This window comes from Gymnogyps californianus, chromosome 2 (genome assembly GCF_018139145.2).
Source record: "Gymnogyps californianus isolate 813 chromosome 2, ASM1813914v2, whole genome shotgun sequence".
In the NCBI taxonomy this organism is placed as follows: domain Eukaryota; kingdom Metazoa; phylum Chordata; class Aves; order Accipitriformes; family Cathartidae; genus Gymnogyps; species Gymnogyps californianus.
The window spans coordinates 36,191,345-36,211,751 of record NC_059472.1 but is presented as its reverse complement, the minus strand read 5'-3'; the positions used below and the strand labels follow the sequence as shown (position 1 = coordinate 36,211,751).

Genomic DNA, 20,407 nt, shown 5'->3' with positions numbered 1-20,407 from the left:
ATCCATTTATCTAACAAATTCCCTCTTCACGGAGCATTAATGCCTCCTAAAACAATCACAACACCACATTGTAAGAACCTCCACCCTCTAAAATCAGACAGACAAGTTTCCAAAGAAGGTCCAACGCACACTAATTCTCCAAGATACATACACTTTAAAAGCACAGACAGGAGTTAACAGTGCTACTCAAATCAACTCTATGACCATACACGCTCCCTTCTAATTTTCAAGTGCTAAAGCTATATCTCAAAAAGGTTTTTTGTTCCTTGTAAGAGATTTCTAACCAACAAACAATAAGACTCTGCAACATTTCCAATTAGTTCAGCTTTGTTTTAATGATATGGGGCAATTCTTAGAGCAGACATTGTGTAGCTAATAACTACAAAATAAAGAAGTTTATTGGTGTGGTCTCAGAATCCCAATTTGAACTGTAAATTTGAATCAAGGTAATTAACTGAAAAGCCAGAGTATCTGAAAATGCATACTAAGTTTTTACTTCAATTTTGCAATACTTGAAGAACTTGGAAAAAGTGAAGTTGGTAGAACAGTATATATCACCAAGATTACAAAAACTGGAAGGAAATAATACATTGCAACAGTGTTCCTCATTAAGTGAAGTTATTTCATCACAATAAATGTTTAAAAAAGTGTCAATGTTATTTAAAAAGTGTTGTAACCCCCCCCAAGTATTTGAAGACAGATAAACCTTTTTCCTTAGTCAAAATGGCTTTTAAAAAAAGTTTCTCAAAACAACAGCAATAATCAAAAAACATGAATTGTATTTTCTTTAATCCATAACATCTCTAGTGCTGAAGGGCCATCCATGTAAAAAGCAGATTCTTTGGGGACATTAGTCAATTAACTTAATAAAACCCAGTTTTACGAGGATTTATCCTTCCTGCTACGAGGCGAGTCTGCTCCATTTGAGGTCACTGTTCCATTTATTCCATTTTCTAGAAAAAAAGAGGAAAACATTTTTCAAATACAATGAGACGCTTTATATTTTATTACATTTTTGTAGGTCCTATATAGTCTTTTAACTTCTTTTCTGATGTATGTTCTTTGTTAAACCTCATCATCATCATTCATAATGCAACACTATAATGAAGTTTTTACAAAGTGCAAAATGTAAAGTTTACTATGATAAGGTCCAGTTTCCTGACATGGCCAGACACTGAAATGTGTGCATTATATACATCTAGACTGAAAATCAAGACCAGCTATAATATTTTAGAAGATATTCTCTTAAAAAGTAAAATACTCAACCTGTAGATGAGACTCTCCTGTGAAATTTTGGAGACACACACAATATATAAACAATAAAGACCTATACCAGGGAATTGTCTATCCCACCTATTTCATATTTTAATTCTTGTTAAAATTATACTCCTTCACTTACCTTTACCAGCTTTTCATATATACAGGAAATCTTTATACACACATACACACACAATTTTTTAAGTATATACTTTAAGATATAGAATTCATTTATGCTCTGATGAAGACATTTACATAGATAAGATGGACAGAAATAAAACGCTAGTTAGATTTGAGATGAGTATGTGTACATGGAAAGAGTTCAAGCACAAGATCAGGCACCTATCTAAGAATACAAAGCAAGAACGTGTTACCAGCTGCAACTCTCCACTTCTAGCCCCCTTCTGGGCCAACTTAAAGGTCTCAAGAGTTTTAATCTGTACAGGTACCACAGTGACTATTTGATCACAAAAGTTTGCCCTAGAACAATGACCCATAATCTATAGATTTATAATGCACGCAACTTATAGTAAAATGCAACAACATCATACCACTGCAAATTAAAAGTATCCCCTTTATTCAGCGTCACCACAACCCAAGGAAGCAGAGGTGTTGCCTGACAGTAACCATATTTATAAAACAGATTGAAGAGCAGAGTGCATAGCCAGCTGTAATGCTTGCTGCTTAATGTCTCTGCTCCGACTTACAGTATCATTCTGACTTCAAGGAACCGTTGTGGGTTTTTGTACAAATAACTGGTTAAATTAATGTTTTCCATCTGCAGATGTGTTGCAGATCACCACAGAGTGTGGCCAATCCATAAAAACAACTGTTGATCTCCCTCTCTCCCCCACTACACCCAAATATGTTCCCATTTATGCAAACAAGCAACTAAAAGAAAATAATTAAAATCGGAAACATACATGAGAATGAGACCAGACACAGGCCCAATTAGTCACATAGGAACATTCCAAGTCTATCCAACATATTCAGTTGTAAACAACACCACCATTTTAAGCCTACATAAGGTGGTCTTTGGATACTTTTCAAAAAGTTTGTGTTCTTAAATCAAGAAGCTTACAAACAATGAGCTAGATCCAAGCCAGCTAATTGAAATCATATTTTCTTGAACAGTTAAGTCAAAACAAGTGTAAATAAAACAAAGAACAAGAATCAGCATGTGCCTGCGTACCCCACCTACATCAGCAGTAGGATTTTTCTACTGTCATTTCTTGCTTTTGGTATAGTCTAAAAGTAACACATTTTATTGTACCCTGGCTCCCCAAAATCCATCCAACCACAAAAAAAGTCTTTTTTTTCTTTTTTGTTTTAAACAGTTTAATTGCATATATTACTCTGTCAAAAACACTGTCTTGCTGCATCCTGTGCAAGTGTTCTGTACAGGTAACATTACAGGACTCTTGAAAACACAAGAATCTGAAGCAACACTAACCTTTCAGATTTTAAAGTTCTTTTCTTTCCATTTAAAATAAGCTGTAAAATTCCCCAGTCTTTAGGACAGGCATAGCTCAATTATTTTGTGAATTAAACCACAATTCCAATTAACTGACTCTTTCACTATTCGTTTACCACTTGCAAGTTGCCATTGAAGTTGGGTGAAAACCAGCAAATTCACCAAATTACATGAATGAAATAGTTTAAGAGATTTTAAAAAGCTACTACATTTTTGACTCACTGATTAAAATGCCATTTAAGTTTATGCTTTAAAAATATTTGGCATACAAGATTTAAATTAATTCCACAAAAAAAATAGTAAGATGCAATGAACACGAAGCTCTGATTAAGCAGGACACCTACACAGGAAACTACCTTCACTCAAAAAAAAAAAAAAAGTCCAACTGGATTTTCTGACGAAAACAAAAAACCCAACACCACACAGAAGCCAAGTTGTGATAATTACAACTCATCAAAAGGGAGTACAGAAATACTGTAAGCACATGATTTTAATAAAAAAGAAACCGGGGGGGGGAATCAATCAATTGATCTCTGACCACAAATCTCAGTACTCAGTGCAAATGGTCTTCCCACACATTATGTTCAATATATCAAAAAGTGGAACAGGTTGGCAATACATGATTGGTAGCAAAGGATCATGCTGAAATAAGCTTTTGAAATTACTCAAGCAGTCTCAAAAAAGTGCAGAAGTTATTCAAGCTAGCAATTAAATACACAGAAGTTTAATTGTTGGAACAACAGAAATACTGAAGTGTGGGGATTTATTTTTTTATTTTTTTTTAATGAAGCACATAATTTTCCTTGGAGGAAAAAGCATTTGGTTCATCTTTCATATCCTTTCCATAAAAGCAGTGTGACATAATTAAGAAGTCAAACCTGGAGTCATTAGTTCATTTCCAAATGCTTCTACACAGGTTTAGAATAGTAAGTAGTTATTACCTCCCCTTAAAAGAAGTATCAAAATTCTATTTTTAGTGAAAACAGTCCAACATAAGCCTATTTACTGGATGGATCATCAAAACATCTTCTTGCCCTAAAACCTCAGAATTTAGTGGCAATGAAAAACAACCTTGAAATTCATTGCAAGAAAAATTTAGAAGTAATTGATTATTCGAACAGATCTAAAAACGTGTCTGTTCCCTTTTTATAAGGGAACAAAACATAAGCATGACACATTTTGCTCAAGTAATAAAATTAGACACAAAAAAACCTCATGTTGCATTAACTAAAGAAATGGTAATTCCTTCATTCATTCAATTAGAAGAGAAAAACCAAGCAATATATAGTGATTTTTTTAAATCAGAAAAAAAACCACCACAACAATATTCACCAATACTGTTCCTGTAACCAAGTCATCTCACTTGCAAGTTAAACATAAAATGCTTCTTTAGCAATTATATTTAAAAAAGGCTCTCCATTACCTAAAGTTGATTTTGAGAAGTTAACGCAACAGAAAAACTGAAAATACAAACCTCTTTCTTTTCTGGAGGTCTTTCCTTTAGCTGTTACGAACTTCTTTTTCACTGACTGAGGCTGAGAAGAAGAATGCTCTCTCCACCTCCGAAGCTGGAAATTAATGAACTTCCACATCATAAATGCTTGAGCCATGCAGATGGAGGCCAGCACACTAATTCTAGAAACAAAACACAGGTAAAAGTTTATCAGTAAGTTTATCTCATTATTCAAATAGAAAAGGGAAGTAGAACACCACCGCAGATAGTTTTTTTATGTCATAAACTGCCTTTTTACTCGGGTTCCTCAAACACATTAGAGTGATTCCTTCTAGATAACATGAATTTGTAAAAGTTCAGTGTTGTTTGGGGCTTTTTTTTTGTGACTTTCCCTGTCGCCTCCTAGTAACATCCATTTTCTAAGCCATGCAAGAGTTAGCTCACATAGGGCGACTGGGCTTAGCACAGCTGAAAGAAACTAGATACACAGGGAGAGTGAAGTCTTTGTCCCTCCATCAAAACTGGATTTCTTTCCTGCTCTCTCCTTTCTCAGTATCACTCTCAAAGTACCACGTAGTAACAGATGAAAATGGCTTAAGAGAGTCTTGCAGTTTTGAGTACCAATTCTGCAGAGTAATGTTGACATTGTCAGTGTTCTAATAACTTCCTTTTTGGATTTAATTCATAAAAAGGCAAGGTGGTTGGCTGAACATTGTGCATCACATAGCAGCAATAGGAGCTGTAGTAAAGGCAGAGAAAGAGGTAGGAATCTTTAACCAGGACCAAAGATGCTCTGGGCATAATGCCTTGACCTCTACAGATAAACTCACTGCAGTTATATCTAGAATTCAATTCACTAATTCTAAAACATTTGAAAGTAATCTCTGTAACTGGATATCCCTTTTAATTCTATTTTTTTCTGACAAAACTCCCCGAGTAATCAGTTACAGATTTCTCAGCTGTAGACTGTAAATTCTTCAATTCATTTCACTGTGCCTTAAAAGTTTGTTACAGAAGCTATTCCTATTGATCCCATCGGTTGCATGAAAACACCTAACCATTAAAAATTACTAGCATTAATACCATACGATTTATATTGTGTATTTAACACAGGTTTACAGCTCATGCTTAAGAACCGTTCCAAGTTTACTATACCTAACAGCCAGGATATTAAAGTTTCCAGTACTGAAATTCAGCTGCTGATCTTCTGCTCTTGCCAGTCCAAAGCCAAAAGTGAGGACCGAGAGAATCAACGTGAGAAGCCTTCCCAAAACAAAAAGAACTGCCCACAGTGAAAATCTGCAACAAAAAAACCACCACAAACACTAAATGAATTTGCCGTTCAGAACACAAATACAAGTACTAACAATGCAAATGTTTACTCTTCACCATGTGAATTTGTTTGAAATTTAAGAAGTTACCTAAATTCATTATTTTGCACCTATCCTAAACTAGTCTTGTATTTCTAGTACTCATAGAAGACAAAAAGCAAGAAAAGCCCTGCCTCACTATCTTTTTTTACAAAACAAAAGTATGTTCTGAAAACTAATTTAAACTCAATGGAAAGTGCTTTCCACTACTATTAGAACATAAGCATGTTATTAGTTCCTATAGAACTGGCTGTATTAGCAACCTATGCTGTTCCTTTCTCTACAAAACTTTTTTTTTTTTAAATATTAGTGTAAGATTTTATTTCATTTTATACTGCTACGAACATTTACTTAAATAGGTGAATAAGGTAAAAAAATAGTTGTTTTAGAGATATAAATACTAAAACTAGTCTGGAGAACTGTGGCCTCTAAGGAAACACTGTTTGAACTTCCTTGTAATTTTGGTTTCTGATTAGTTAAATGCACAAGGCTTTGAGACAGAAACTACCTGAATTTAAAAGATAAAGACTACTTACCCTTTCTGGTATCTTTCATCACTGAAGTAGAAAAGACGGGATATGTGGAAAAGAAATTCAACGAAGTAATGCAATACCAGAAGAACAAGTCCAAGATGGGTCAGACTATCAAAACAAATAAAACAAACATTCAGACATTTTGTTAGATGTTTAAAGACAGAGAATGAAGCCAGCAAAAGTTTACAATTGACTTACTTCAGGAGATAGGCTCCAGCAATATGAAAGAGATAAAGTCCAATGTAGACAATCTGGCGAAAGATATCTTCCTATTAGGAAGAAAAAAGTAATTTTGTGTTATACACAATGTTATACGTTATTGTACAATGTTATATATTATTACAAACTATTGCCTAGTCTTGGAAATTGTTCTTGGTTTATCAGCTACCTTAACGTGGCCTGTTCTGGCACTGAATTACTCAGCCTAGATCATTTAATTCCACGTATAACTTATTGCTTACTTACCAATAATACTCGGTATGTTACACATACTCTATTGTGGAAAAAACGCATCAAGCATCAAAAAGATACTTTTTAAAAGGGCCCATTTTTATTTGATATGACTACTGTGAATTTGTACTAGCTATTACAATACTTATTTGGTATGTATTACTGTATCATCGGATAACTTCCTACAGTTCCGCGTGTTTGCTGCCCATCAGATTCTGTCAGATTGCTACAGAAATAAAATAACAGTCTATGAACCCAAAATGAAAAGGTTTCCAAGTGTTGACATCTATTTTAAAGATTCAAGATCATCCAAGATTCTGACGCAGTTGCTGGCAAATACAGAGAATAATGTTATTAACCAGTCATGCTAAGCCACATGGTTGCATTTCAAGTTAGGTTTTAGCCAGCCGCATTAAATTGAACAATTCATGGAGACGAAATAATAAAGAGGGAGAGACATGAATTCAAGTATAGACACACAGCACATGGAAAGCAGATGGTGCCATCTGTGAACAGAAGAATCACTAAAGTATGCTAGATCACAATAAAAATCTGTCTTGAAGTGGTATGCAGAGTACGTTCAGTTGTGCTTAAGAAACTCCTACTTTTTGGAAAGATTCCCTAAACTTCAAGCAAGGGGCTTCAGCTTTATCTTGCATACATGTAATTAAAAAAAAAGACCTAAAAATGTAATCTTGTAAGATCTATTCTACGTTATGCAATACTCCATCTCAAAGCCAACAAAAGCACAGAATCAAACACTTGTGACAAGAGCAAACACCACACACATATACAAAGAGCAAGGAAACAGATAAAGACCTACTCTAAATGATCTGAAAGAAAACAAAAAATGAGTTCTTTCAGACATATTAGAGAATAGTCAGTACAAATGCTCAGTTTCTCCAAGTACTACCAGGACGAGCCTTTTGCACTTTATCTTCAGAACTGAGGTAGTATTTAAACAGCCCATGCTGCCTGCTTTGGACAAACTATCAAAGAGACTGAAGGCCTACTGAACAATGCAGGTGGAGGTACACACTACTTAGTATACAGAAAGCTCAGTTAAGAAATTTTCCTGTCTACGTCAGCAGTACAGACAACTAGACCTGAGTAAAAGAAGCTAGTTCCTTCAAGAGAAGGAATAAGACAGAGAAGCCAAGATGGCAGAGGTTAAACTGTGGTGAAAGAAATATCAACTATGAACTTGCCAAAACAAATGAACGGTCACTCTTAAAACTTAACGCAGAAGTCAGAGGCCAAAATTCCAAGCAGTGACCCAGTAAAACACTACTATTCAATATACAGCACTTCTGCCACTTGTGACAGCTTTCTTGACGTTATGTTAAAAAAACCTCCACACTTAGATACGAAGTCAAATTCGACACATATCACTAGCACAATATGGGAACATCAGCTGCAGTGCATCTGCAAAACATCAGTGTTTATACTGCATCTGATCAGCGTGAAAACAAAGCATCTCGTTACTATTTTCCCAAGCCTCTTCTAGGCTCTTGAACAAAGACCTATGGTTACGTAACACGTATGTTTCATTTTCTTGAATAAAGCAGAACTCTGGCAGCAGAGAGGCAGTGTAGTCGCAGAGCAACAACAGAATCACAGAATGGTTTGGGCTGGAAGGGACCTTTATACATCATCTAGTCCAACCCCCCCTGCCATGGGCAGGGACATCTTTCACTAGATCACGTTGCTTAAAGCCCCACCTGGCCTCGAACACTTCCAGGAAGGGGGCATCCACAACCTCTCTGGGCAACCTGTTCCAGTGTCTCACCACCCTCCTCATAAAGAATTTCTTCCTATCTAACCTAAATCTACCCTCTTTCAGATTAAAATCAATGCCCCTTGTCCTGTCACTACAGGCCCTAATAAACAGTCTTTCTCCATCTTTCTTATAAGCCCCCTTCAAATATTGAGAGGCCACAATATTGAGAGGTCTTCCCAGAGCCTTCTTTTCTCCAGGCTGAACAACCCCAAATCTTTCAGCCTTTCTCCATAGGAGAGGTGTTCCAGCCCTCTGATCATTTTTGTGGCCCTCCTCTGAACCCGCTCAAACAGATCCGTATCTTTCTTGTGCTGGGGACCCCAGAGCTGGACGCAGTATGTTGGGGATTCCCATGACCTAGGTGCAGGACCTTGCACGTGGCCTTGTAGGAGTTCATGAGGTTCACACAGGCCCAATCCTCAAGCCTGTCAAGAGCCCTCTGGATCGCACCCCTTTCCGCAAGCAAATCAACTGCACCACTCAGCTTGGTGTCATCTGCAAACTTGCTGAAGGTGCACTCAATCTCACTGTCTACGTCATTGATGAAGACATTAAATAGCATTGGTCCCAGTACAGACCCTTGAAGAACACCACTCGCTACTGGTTTCCACTTGGACGTTGAGCCACTGACTGTAACTCTTTGGAAGCAGCCATCCAGCCAGTTCCTTATCCATCTAACAGTCCATCCATCAAATCCATCTCTCTCCAATTTAGAGGTAAGAATGCTTTGGGGGACCATATCACAAGCCTTAACAGAAGTTCAGGTAGATGACATTAATAGCTCTTCCCTCATCCACTGATGCAGTCACTCCATCGTAGAAGGCCAGCAAATTAGTCAAGCATGATTTGCCCTTGGTGAAGTCATGTTGAAGAGTTTAAAACAGAAAAGTTTAGAAAGGAACCTGAGCAAAAACATGCAAAGAGACTACTTAAATTGGTCCAGGAAGGAAAAAAGCGTGCTACAAAAAATCTACAGTAAACTCAGTGTTTTGAGAACCCCAAAAGAGAAAACCCTTAGGGTGAAAAGGATGCTGTTAAAAATTGAGCATTGAAAAAATCTCAATACACAACTAACCAGAACTTCTGCTGAGGACAGCAGTATTTAAACCAAATCCCAGAGTTTAATATTCCTCGGATTTACAAAATTATTCACTGCTTATATTCTACACCTGTATCATGACTCACGAAGCAATTGTGATTTCAATGACACTATTCAGATTACTAATTACAAGAAACAAAAAAAAGTTTGAAAAGAAAATCTCACATTCATTTGCTCAAGGGAAAATTCTTTTAGTAGATGAGAAACACTAGTAATTTCTATTTACACAACAGATAGACAGTAATTTTACTGCAACAAGAAATACAGGATTTAACTGAAAAGGAAAAAACCTACCTTCTCACATGGACATTTGAGCACCCAAAATTCCATCAGGAAAAGTGGGTAACCAAATAAGAACAGGGTAGGAAATCTAGGGTAACACATCACTCTGGAAGTCCAAAAGAAATTCACTATTCCACTGTTCGGGTTGCTGGCTTTGGAGTTCTTACGATTTACATTTTGAACTTACTTTTTTAGTTTTCTGGAAGTACAATTCTGGAAAAGCATGAAACCAGTATGCCAACTGTAAGATGTAGAAAAACTTCATTTGAAACCTGTACAATACAGCAAGAATTGAGGAATATTACTTTTTATTAATGAACTTAAAACATTTCAGAAGCTTTCTAGTGAACACATTTAATCACTGTCTCTAAAGAAAGAAAAACACAGATCCTTCCTGCCAACCAACTCAAAAACTAAGATTTTTAAAAAACAAAATCATTAAGATAAATAAAGCTTGCAAAAACTTAATTCTTTAAATAATAGCCTACAGAAAGAGAACTCTGTATTGCTACAAACTGACAGAGAATCAAGTTCCTCCATAAATATTAGCAAAAATATATTAGTGACTAATATAGTTTTACAGACTACTTATTCTACACAGATTGTACGTGACACACCCTAAGTTTAAAACACTCCCTCCTCTCCCCAACAATCATCTAAGGAAGAGGCCTTACGGAATCAGAGTGTGCGGATAGTCCCTCCACAGAGAGGTTGGATCTGATACATAGTTCTCCTAAAAAAAACAAACAAAAAAACCCAGTGAACCCTCAAAGATGCTAATTCATAGTCAGAAATAATGAATGAACATACACACACATATGTATTTATGTCTATGCGCGTGTGTACGTACAGACATGCACACATCTACACACACAAGTAAAAGCTGCAGACCAATACATTTCCTTTTACAAAAAACAAAACAAAACAAAAAACCAACCAAACAAAAGACAAACCCCAAAACCAAAAGACAGCTGTATTGGCTTAAAAAAATAAAAAGCAACCAAACAAACCAAGCGTTCATTCAAGATAGAGTGTCCTTATGAGATGGAGGTTATTTCAGCATCACTACAGCCGTAAGTCTTCCCTTGTAAACTGCTGACAAGCTTTGAGCTTAACTAAGAGAAGGAAAGTTTTTTCAGGAGTCATTATGTTAAGGGGAGGGGAAAAAAAAAAAAAAATATCATACTCTTCCCCTTTTTTGAAACTAAGCTCATACACATACAGCCACTAGCAAAGAGCATGTCATCTGAAAGCACACACTTACCTGAGCCTACAGCAATCTGTCCATACACCCATTCCCTAGGCTGCCAAAATGCTATGTATGATGCTTTAACATTTATTTTACGCTAATAAGCCAACACAGAAAAACTACAGAGAATGAAGTACCATAATAGGGTTAAAAAGTTCTACCAGTTGACAGTAAATCAACTGAGACTGAGCAACAGTAATACCATTGGACTTTATATTCAGTTATGACTACAACCTACACAGAATCCCTAAACTTGTCCCCACTTTAATATTAAAACCAGCTAAAACCAGAAAAATAAGCCAAAAACTTATTTATCATCATCATAAGTGAAGTTTTTGAAATCTCATAATACAAACAGAAGAGAAAGCATACTTACGGAGACAAGAATACTCGTTCCCCAAACACAGGAGAAAAGGTAGAATGCACTAAGTTGCCCAGACTCATTGAACTTGCTATGCTTTGTTTTTGAAAAGTGCATTTTTCTGTTAATTTTCTGAAATGAAAGTCCATTGTTATTTATATGCTGTAGTACTTAACATTTATCTGTTAACTGCATTCGAACATCTAAAAGTTTCAATGCATGTTTTAACAGTTAAAAGCTTTAATGCAAAAGTTTACTTTTAAGTTAACAGTCTTAAAGTCTAATTAAAACCTGACAATTATCTTGATGAAAGGAATTAATATTTTGTACTTACATCCAGTACGTACTCCTGAATTATAGCATGTATGATTATTGCTACAAGCATGTAGAAGAAAATCGTAGCCAAGTCTTTGATGCCATAGTGATAGAGAGAGATTGTTTCTGCAGATTGTTCTTCTAAAAGACAAACAGAATTATCTGTTAGGCACCAATACAGTTTAATGGCCAGTAAGTTTGTTTCTCAAAGTGAAATCTTTCAGACAGAAGTAGTTTGTAGTCAGCTGAACAAATAGAAGTCAAATTAAACTGCCATCATGAGCTAAGTCACTAGATTGTTTACAGCCATCTTCTCCATCACATTACAAACTAAATTTGATTCTGGAAAGATGTACTATAAAAACGAAAACTTAAGTGCACTTCGGAAGCTTATCCAAATGCATTGCAAGGGGACAATAAAATTACGTTACACTATCACCTTGCTTTGACTAGTAAAGATTGCCACTTGTAAAACCAGAGTAAGAATTAATGTGAACCTATCTACCAGTCAGATGGTGTTTTAGCACTAATGATGAATCCAGCAGAACAGAAACATTGCCCCTAACCTAAGTAATTAAAATGGAGTTTTACTAAAAATAAAGTGAAGTCCTTGGAAATTACTTATTATCTATTCAAATTGACAAATTCACTTACCCTCAGTCTAGAAAGTACAGCGTACTAATAACGTCTGATAACTAACCTGCAAGATACATACCTGTGGCAGGAATGGTAACATTATACTGAAGTGTAACAAAAATGACAGCTGCTTTTGCTGTAATCTGAAAGAGAAAAAACAAAGGTGCCATAAATTCTCACTGAAATAAACTATATTAAACTGAACACATTTGCCCATAGTTTTAGCACCCTTCCCCAGCACATTTGTCCCCTCCCATAAAACTGATCAACTCACATTATCGCACCACTCCACCTGACCTTCCAAAGGGAGAACACATGCGTGATCTCTATAGATTTGTTTACAGAATACCCAATCTCCTGAATGAAATATCCTCAAAAATGCTACTTACAAATAGTCTTTTCTACAACATTAAAATGAAAACACATGCTGCAATTCTTTCTCCAGTCTGTACTGTATTATTACATTAACAGAATGTACAATATCATGTAATCCCTAGACCACGATGCATGCAGCAATGGCTGAGAATAAACTTCATTTAAAACTACTTTTTAATTTGACAAAATTTGAAGGTCAGTATCATATTCATAAGTCTGTGGGTGATTTGGAAACCGTGGACAGGAAAGGAGAAAAGGCATAAAGAACGGAGAATCATTTTAGGCTAGCTGCATACCAACTCAATACAATTAGCATTCTTTTGACCCTGGGGATCCTTAGGCAAGAAGTGTAAAACAAAAGAAATGAAATTTAGCAGTAGTGGTACTACCCCTTTACGATGGACAGTAAGAAAAAGCAGAATGAATAAAAGGCAGGGGGGCAAGGAAGTTTGTTCTAAAGGCTTTTTTTTTTGGGGGGGGGGAATGATACTATAAAACCCCCAATAAATAAGCAACAGCACAAGTTCTTATCTGTCAATAAGCATAAATTTATTTTCAACTTTAACGCATCTTTGTTGAATCCCAACATGAATCAACATGTCTTAACAGAGAGGGAAAAATAACTGTGCTTTACAATATTTATGATCTGATCATTTCTCATTGCTGTAAAAACCTAGCATCTTTGTTGCATTTATAGGACTGACAAAAAACAAAAAAAAAAAAAACAAAAAACCCAAACTCCTTTATGAATCTTGGGAAGATACTTCGAGTATCTGAAGATAATGATTAGGTTACTACCAGCATGTATTATCATTCACAAGAAATAAGATTTATTTATTTTTAAAACTAGTGCTTTGTAAACAAGCCCTAGATTTCCTAGGAATCCCTGGATACACAGTGGACTGTTCACTCCATGTAACTTCAGGGAATCCAACTAGTTTGCCTGAATTAGTGAAGTTGCCTAGGGCTCCCTATTCATCAAGGGAGCCTTCAGAGGACAATTCAAAACGTTAGTCAATTCTGAACTGCCCTTTGAAGGCTCTGTCAGCTACTCACAGTCCTAATTCAGTTGCACAAGTCAGGCAGTATAAACACCTTACCATACCAACATTAACCACAGCAGGTGATTTCCAAGACCTATATCAAAGCATTTAAAAAACTGCAACAATCTTCTCAGCCATACCACATCTGTAGCAACAAAGGCATATGGCCCTTCTATGCTGGGCTAGAAAACACCCTGGATTAAAAAAAACTGGAAACAAAAGACTTCAGCACATCCAATCCCCCCCAAACTTCCAACCCTACCAGTAATACTGTAAACACAGTAAGCCAGAAGTAGGCATAAAAGGTAATGGTTTAAGTCCATTTCTTTAACCTCAATCCCCAGAAAACCACCATATAAGGACTGTCTTGGTGATTTTTGACAGTAAACCCAAACATAACAGCTTTCTTGTCTGCCCTGCTTTTTCTTTCCTTATATATATATTTTTTTCCTAACTCCACTGGCCTCTAGCGCTGACCAGTATCAACAGCTGGATAAAATAAAAAGGTCCACAACTCTAAACAAATGGCTAAAGTACTAAAAAGCCAGAAACATTTAGCCAACAAAAATGGAAGTGTCTGACAGGACACTGCTGAGAACATTTTGGCAGTCACACGGGTGACTTTCCGGTTCTCTCAGAAGGTAACCGAGAAGAGCCAAAAAGGCACATTTTAGATCATCTGCATCCAACATGGGGGCCCAACAAGAGCGTCTGGCCTGCAAGTGCGCCCGAGTAGCAGGGCTGGCGGGGCCGGCCCCTCAGTCAGGCCCGAGAGGCCGAAGGGAGAGCTCCCTTCGACTGCTGTCAAAGCCGGCCGCAGCCGGCCCCATCTCCGACGGGGGAGGAGGCGGCGGCGGGGGGGGCAACTTCGGCGCCAGCCGAGACACCCGGATCGACCCTCTGTGAGCGAACAGCTCCACAAACCGCTTCTAGCCCCGGGAGCGCCGTGAGGCGACGCGCGGCCTCGGCGGGCGGGGGGGGTGAAGGGGAACCCGCCGTGCCGCCCCCCCCACCCCCGACCCGCGGCGGCTGCATGTACGCGTCACCGCTCGTTTCCCTTCCCCGCCGCGCGGCCTGACGGGAGCCGTAGTGCCGGCGCGGCGCAGCTGGGCCGCGCACACAAAGAGCGGGGGATCGCCTGTCGCGGCTGGGCCTCGCCCGCCCCCCCCCCCTCCCCGCCGTGCGAGCGCGGCCGCATACTCCTCCCCCGGCCGCCGCGCTCCGACTGCCACGTAACCCCGCCGCCCGCAGGAACTCGCCGCCGCCGCCGCGGGAGGAAGCGCGCCGCCCCGCTCCCCGTCCCCTCACGGCGGCGCCGCGCTGCGGGGTGGCTGGCAGGGCACGGCCTCCCCTCACCGGCGGCGAGTGGAGACGGGTAGCCGGGTCCTGGCGGCAGCCACGGGCTGCGCCTCTCCGGGCCGAGACGGGGAAGAGGGCGTTCCCCGAGGGGCCGGGCCCGGCGAAGCGGGGATGAGCCGCGGGGAGGGCGCCCGCGTCGGCTCCTCCGGCCGTGTGGCGGGGCGGGGGGTCGGCTCCTCTCCCCGCGCACAGCGGGGGCGGGAGGGCCGGGGGCCGCGCGGCCCGCGGGCTGGCGGGCAGGTGCGCCGGGAGGTACTCATGCGGGCTGAGGGGCAGCCGCAGCGACCCGCCGCCCGCCCGCCCAGCCTCCCCCGGCGCATCGGGACCCCCGCGCCCTCCCCGCCCAGCACCGAGAGCCCCCGGCGGAGGGGGAGAAGCGGGACGAAGCCCGCGGGGCGGGGGCGCCGGTGCCGCCTCACCTCGAACACGAGCCCCAGCAGGAAGATCATGGCCATGCAGGACACGATGTCCGCATGGTTCTGCACGATGAACTCGTGGCTCAGCACCGGCGGGTTCTTGTTGCTCTTCTTGCGGATCGCCATGGCGGGCAGGGAGCTGGGCGCCGCAGCCGCCTCCCCGCTGCCAGCACAGCTCCTCTCGCCGGGGCCAGGAAGAGGCGGAGGGGGAGGAGGCGGCCGCGCAGCCGAGGAATGGCAGCCGCCGCTTCGCTTCACCCCGCCCCGGCCGCAGGGAGCAGCCCCGGCCGCCGCCAGCAGCGCCCCTGCCGGCCGGCGGGGCGCCTCCCGCCCGCCCCCGGGGGCGGCGAGGGGCAGCGCCCGGCAGTTCAAATCGACCAACGGCGGCGCGCCTGGCGCCTCCCCGCCTCCGGGAGGCCGCCCCGGCTGGCGGTGCGGGCCAGGGCCTGTCAGCAGAGTGGAGTTGAGCCGAGCCGAGCCCTGCCGCGCCGCCTGAGGCCGCGGTGCTGCGTGCCCGGCAGCGCCGGCTGGCTACTCGCTGGCGGTAGCCCGGAGCCCGCGCTGGGCACCGGCTCAGCTTCCCTCTCCCACCGAGGCAAGCGGCTACAGAAAATGGCCGTGGGTCCCGCCGGGGTCGCGGAGGCGGCGGTCACGCTGCGGCACAAGCGGGGCCCGCGCCCTCCCGGGCAGCGGCCGGTCAGAGCGGGCTGCCCCCGCTGCGGTCTGTGCCCGCAGGGCCGGGCCAGACTCCGCTCCCCCCGCCATCCAGGTTCACCTTTGATTTCTTTCTTCTCCCCCTAGGGCTTTGGCTAAGTTTTGTTGTCGCCAGACCTCCGCCAACGGCAGCTTGGGCACCTGAAGGGCGCAACGAGGAAGCCGCCCTCACTGGGCACGTTATGGTTCCGGCTGAGGGGCAGCCGCAAGGTTCAGCTTTCAGGGTGCCGGCAGCAGGCTTCTACCGTCCCGCCTGCTTACGTTACACTGTATAGCCAGAAATAACATACTTTATCCAAGTAACAGTAACAAGGAATCCAATGGCGAATGAGCAGAAGGGAAGAAAAGCTACCCGGGAAGTATAGAAGGAAGAGACTTTAAAAAGGGAGGCTAGGTGTGGATTAAAAAACCCAACCCAATCACAGAAGGCTGTTACCAGGTTAAAACAGGTGAATGAAGAGGTCTGAGAAATCACCACTGATGCAGAAAACATCCAGGCCGAATTGAGCTGTCCTTCAAATGCCCCAAAATTCATGCTACTTTTATTTATTAAAGCTTCTGGCTGACAGATACTCCCAGTGGATATATGGAGAAGAAAGATCAAGAAAAGGAATAATTTATGGCTGAAGTTTAGTGTTGTCAGAACGCCTTTTGCTGCCAGCAGCTAATGAATACAGGGTAAGAGATTAAGATGCAACTATTCGGGATGGCTTTGCCTTGCCAGAATTGAGACTGTGACCCAAATACATTGTATGAAGTGTTTTTAATAGGTTGGTTTCTTCCTGCTGTATGGAGCAGTGAGTGACTCATGGAGCAGACTGATTAGTGTATGACCAGGTTTTTCAACTATGAAACACCTTCCTCAGCTGTGAAGATGCTCAGAGGTTTTGTATGAATTTATTAAATCAGGAGACAGGGATACTTGGTATCTGGAGATGATCTGGAGTACTTAAAAATACAGAAAAGGCTACAGAAATTTTTCCCTTCACACCTGGAGATTTTTTTTTTTAAATAAAAAAGTTTAAACAGAACAAGCAGTCATATTTCAGTGCCAAGATGCTTTATATCTTAGAAATCTCTTCCTCCCCTGGCCACACCAGTATTTTGTAATTCTCAAGTAAGCAGAACATTATTTCAACAATAACAATGTGAAAGTATATCCCCGATTGCATACCGTGTAGTCATGGATGTAACATACTGCACCCGTGAAATACATTGGGTTGGGATAAAAATTAGAATCCTTTTTGCAATGCAGTCTTGCATCTATTTCCCACCTCAGCCTTAAAAGAAATCAGGTCATCTCGTCACCGCAGAACATAACAAACAGGACTTAACTGGGACAAGACATCCTTTCCTCAAGCTGTAATCAGCAAGTGCCTCGAGTGTCTGGCTGGAAGTCCTCTCATTTAGGCACAGAGAGCTCCTTGGTTTCAGCTTGTTTTTGTGTTTGTCCTGACGATACAGTGCAAACCGCTATACTGACATGGAAAACAAGGCAACCTGTTGCCTCATCTGAACAGTTTCCACACTTTCCTTTTACTGGAGTTCTCCCTTCTGCCACGTGATGTTTCTCATGGCTCTTTACACAAAGTGGGATGATCTAAACCACCCGAGACTGTCAGCCCTCAGTCTGCTTCTTGCCAATGAGTTGCTGGTCTGTGTTTGCCAGGTTTCTGTACTAGGCTTCAAAATGATTGAATCATTTAGGAAGGAAGTTCCCGACAGTCTGAAATGGGGGAAGCTTCTGCCCTGCGGCCTCCCCCGCTACCAAAACCTTGCTGCGCAATCCCAATACACCATTGCAGGTGGCAAGACTGTGGAGGATTTGGTGGGAAGCGTATTACTGCACCTGCAGTAACAGACACAAACAGAACGATGCCCTTCCTATTTGGGAACCTTTCCTGAATTCACTCGTCATCAAACATGCTTAAAGATATAACCAAGAATGACATTTTAAATGAAGCGTAAATAAGCAACTTAGCAAGAAACAGAATAGAAAACCCAAAAAAGCTTGTAATTACCACCAAACTTCTTTTCTAGGTCTTAAACCTAATAAATGACGCTGCCTCTCAGGACAGGATCTTCAGATTAGCTGGCAGGAAGGCTGGAAATGCAGTTTGTCCCCAGCTGTTTACAAAGTTAACGCATCGAATGATGTGCCCTTCTAGCTTGATGAGACAGAAATCGCCCCTTCTCCTGTTTTTATTCTTAACTTCTAATGCATTCTGCACAGATGAATGTATTCAATACAAGGGATGTAAACAGGCTAATCCCCATTTTTATACATACATGGCATATAGCTTACACTACCACTCTGTTTTTAAATAAACAAACACTCTTTCTGACTTATCTCATAATCAACAAGGAGTCTTAAGACTTACAACATGTCATAGTTTATGTAAGTATCCTTTACTGTATATACATCTCGGTTACAGTGCAATCTCTGCTTTTAATATTCCAGAGACACCATACACGATCATTAATGACAAGTCTGGTTAAACTGCAATTTCCCTCATTTTTTGAGAACATCAGGCACATTCCGCCTGTATGTCCGCAGCACAGCACGGAACATGGAATTCTCCGATTTGTACCCTCTCACTTTCTTCGCTGCCTGCAAGTTCCAATGATACTTTAACTGAATTCTAAAGCCGTTTCCGTGTACTTAAAAATGAAGTATAGTAAAACAGAAGACTGCTTCAGCAACATTTTGCCTGCCAGTAGATTTGTTCTTTAGCTCAGAAGGGTAAGGGGACATCACCTCTTCATACCATACATTTCCTGCTGCCTTAGGTTCTCAGACCTCATGACAGAAAATTGTGCCATTTCACTGATCTTTCTGTTTTCCTGAAGGAAAATGACATCATTCAGAGCATGTGAATTAAGTTTTTAAAAAAGAAAACAGTGATAATTACCTTTTCATTCCTAACACTGGAAAAGGTAACTAATTATTAATGGCAAGAAGTCCATGTGAAAGCTTCTGAGTAATTATGGATAAACAATCCAAAAGGAATTTAAAAAAATAAGGTTTGTGGGTGGAGGGAAGAAAGGTGGCTGAAATGGAAAAATGCAAGCAAACAGAAAATATAAAAGGAAGAAAAATGAGGAGACCTGAAAAAGACCCCAAAATGGCACTGCACACAAGTTAAAAGTCAGCAAGAGTCATGATGTGGTCAAAAATCAGGTCAATGAACTTTGCAAAAAGCATCATTTTATAGAGCAGAAAGTTATTATTTCCCCTCTTCAGGGGTCTGGTTACTACTTCATAATGATTTCAGTTTTGGATTGCTGTTCCTGGGAGTATTTTTGTATCGGATTTGGCTCAGCTGATCAGAACAAATGCCATCAACTTCATAAAATAATGATAATTATTAAGACACGCCTTAAATACCCAAACATATGCATGTTTCACAAATGAAGGTACAGGATTGAACAGTGAAAGGTTTTCAAGGATTTGCAAGGACATACATTTGTCTTTGGTACTTTCAAACATCTCTGTGCTGGTTTTGGCTGGGACAGAGTTCATTTTCTTCACAGTAGCTGGTATGGGGCTATGGTTTGGATTTGTGCTGGAAACAGCATTGATAACACAGGGATGTGTTAGTTACTGCTGAGCAGTGCTTACACAGAGTCAAGGCCTTCTCTGCTTCTCACCCCACCCCACCAGCGAGGAGGCTGGGGGTGCACAAGAAGTTGGGAGGGGACACAGCTGGGACAGCTGACCCCAACTGACCAAAGGGATATTCCATACCATATGCCATCATGCTCAGCATGTAAAGCTGGGGGAAGAAGGAGGCGGGGGGGAACTTTGGAGTGATGGTGTTTGTCTTCCCAAGTAACCGTTACGCGTGATGGAGCCCTGCTTTCCTGGAGATGGCTGAACACCTGCCTGCCGATGGGAAGTGGTGAATGAATTCCTGATTTTGCTTTGCTTGCGGGTGCAGCTTTTGCTTTACCTATTGAACTGTCTTTACCTCAACCCATGAGTTTTCTCACTTTTACCCTTCCAATTCTCACCCTCATCCCACCGGGGGGGGGGAGTGCGTAAGCGGCTGTGTGGTGCTTAGTTGCCAGCTGGGGTTAAAACACGACAGTTTCATATCTGATTTTTTTTTTTAAGGTTGAGCCAGCATTAAAAGAAGTGTATATATCACAAAAACTTCACACACTGAATACACAAAGTAATGCAAATATTTATACACTATTCTGAAAGTTTAAGCTACAAAGAGAACTGAATTTGCAGT

General features: G+C 41.2%; 1 protein-coding gene across 3 annotated transcripts; it reads right to left on the bottom strand.

The window, feature by feature from the left end:
• Nucleotides 1–316: 316 nt before the first annotated feature.
• TRAM1 (translocation associated membrane protein 1) lies at nucleotides 317–15,660 on the bottom strand. Of its 3 annotated transcripts, none has more exons than XM_050892447.1 (11): nucleotides 15,456–15,660; nucleotides 12,324–12,402; nucleotides 11,643–11,749; nucleotides 11,324–11,440; nucleotides 10,373–10,431; nucleotides 9,886–9,970; nucleotides 6,286–6,356; nucleotides 6,091–6,195; nucleotides 5,340–5,483; nucleotides 4,206–4,366; nucleotides 317–953 (listed from the first exon to the last, which is right to left on the bottom strand). In XM_050892447.1, exons 1-11 carry the CDS (start codon nucleotides 15,576–15,578, stop codon nucleotides 880–882), a joined length of 1,125 nt encoding a protein of 374 aa, XP_050748404.1. In that variant the 5' UTR covers nucleotides 15,579–15,660; the 3' UTR covers nucleotides 317–879. The 3 variants fall into 3 exon arrangements, with proteins under 3 accessions (XP_050748404.1, XP_050748405.1, XP_050748403.1); XM_050892448.1 differs by having other exon boundaries at nucleotides 11,643–11,761; nucleotides 12,339–12,402; XM_050892446.1 differs by having other exon boundaries at nucleotides 11,643–11,764; nucleotides 12,339–12,402; nucleotides 15,456–15,659.
• Between the last annotated feature and the right edge of the window lie 4,747 nt (nucleotides 15,661–20,407).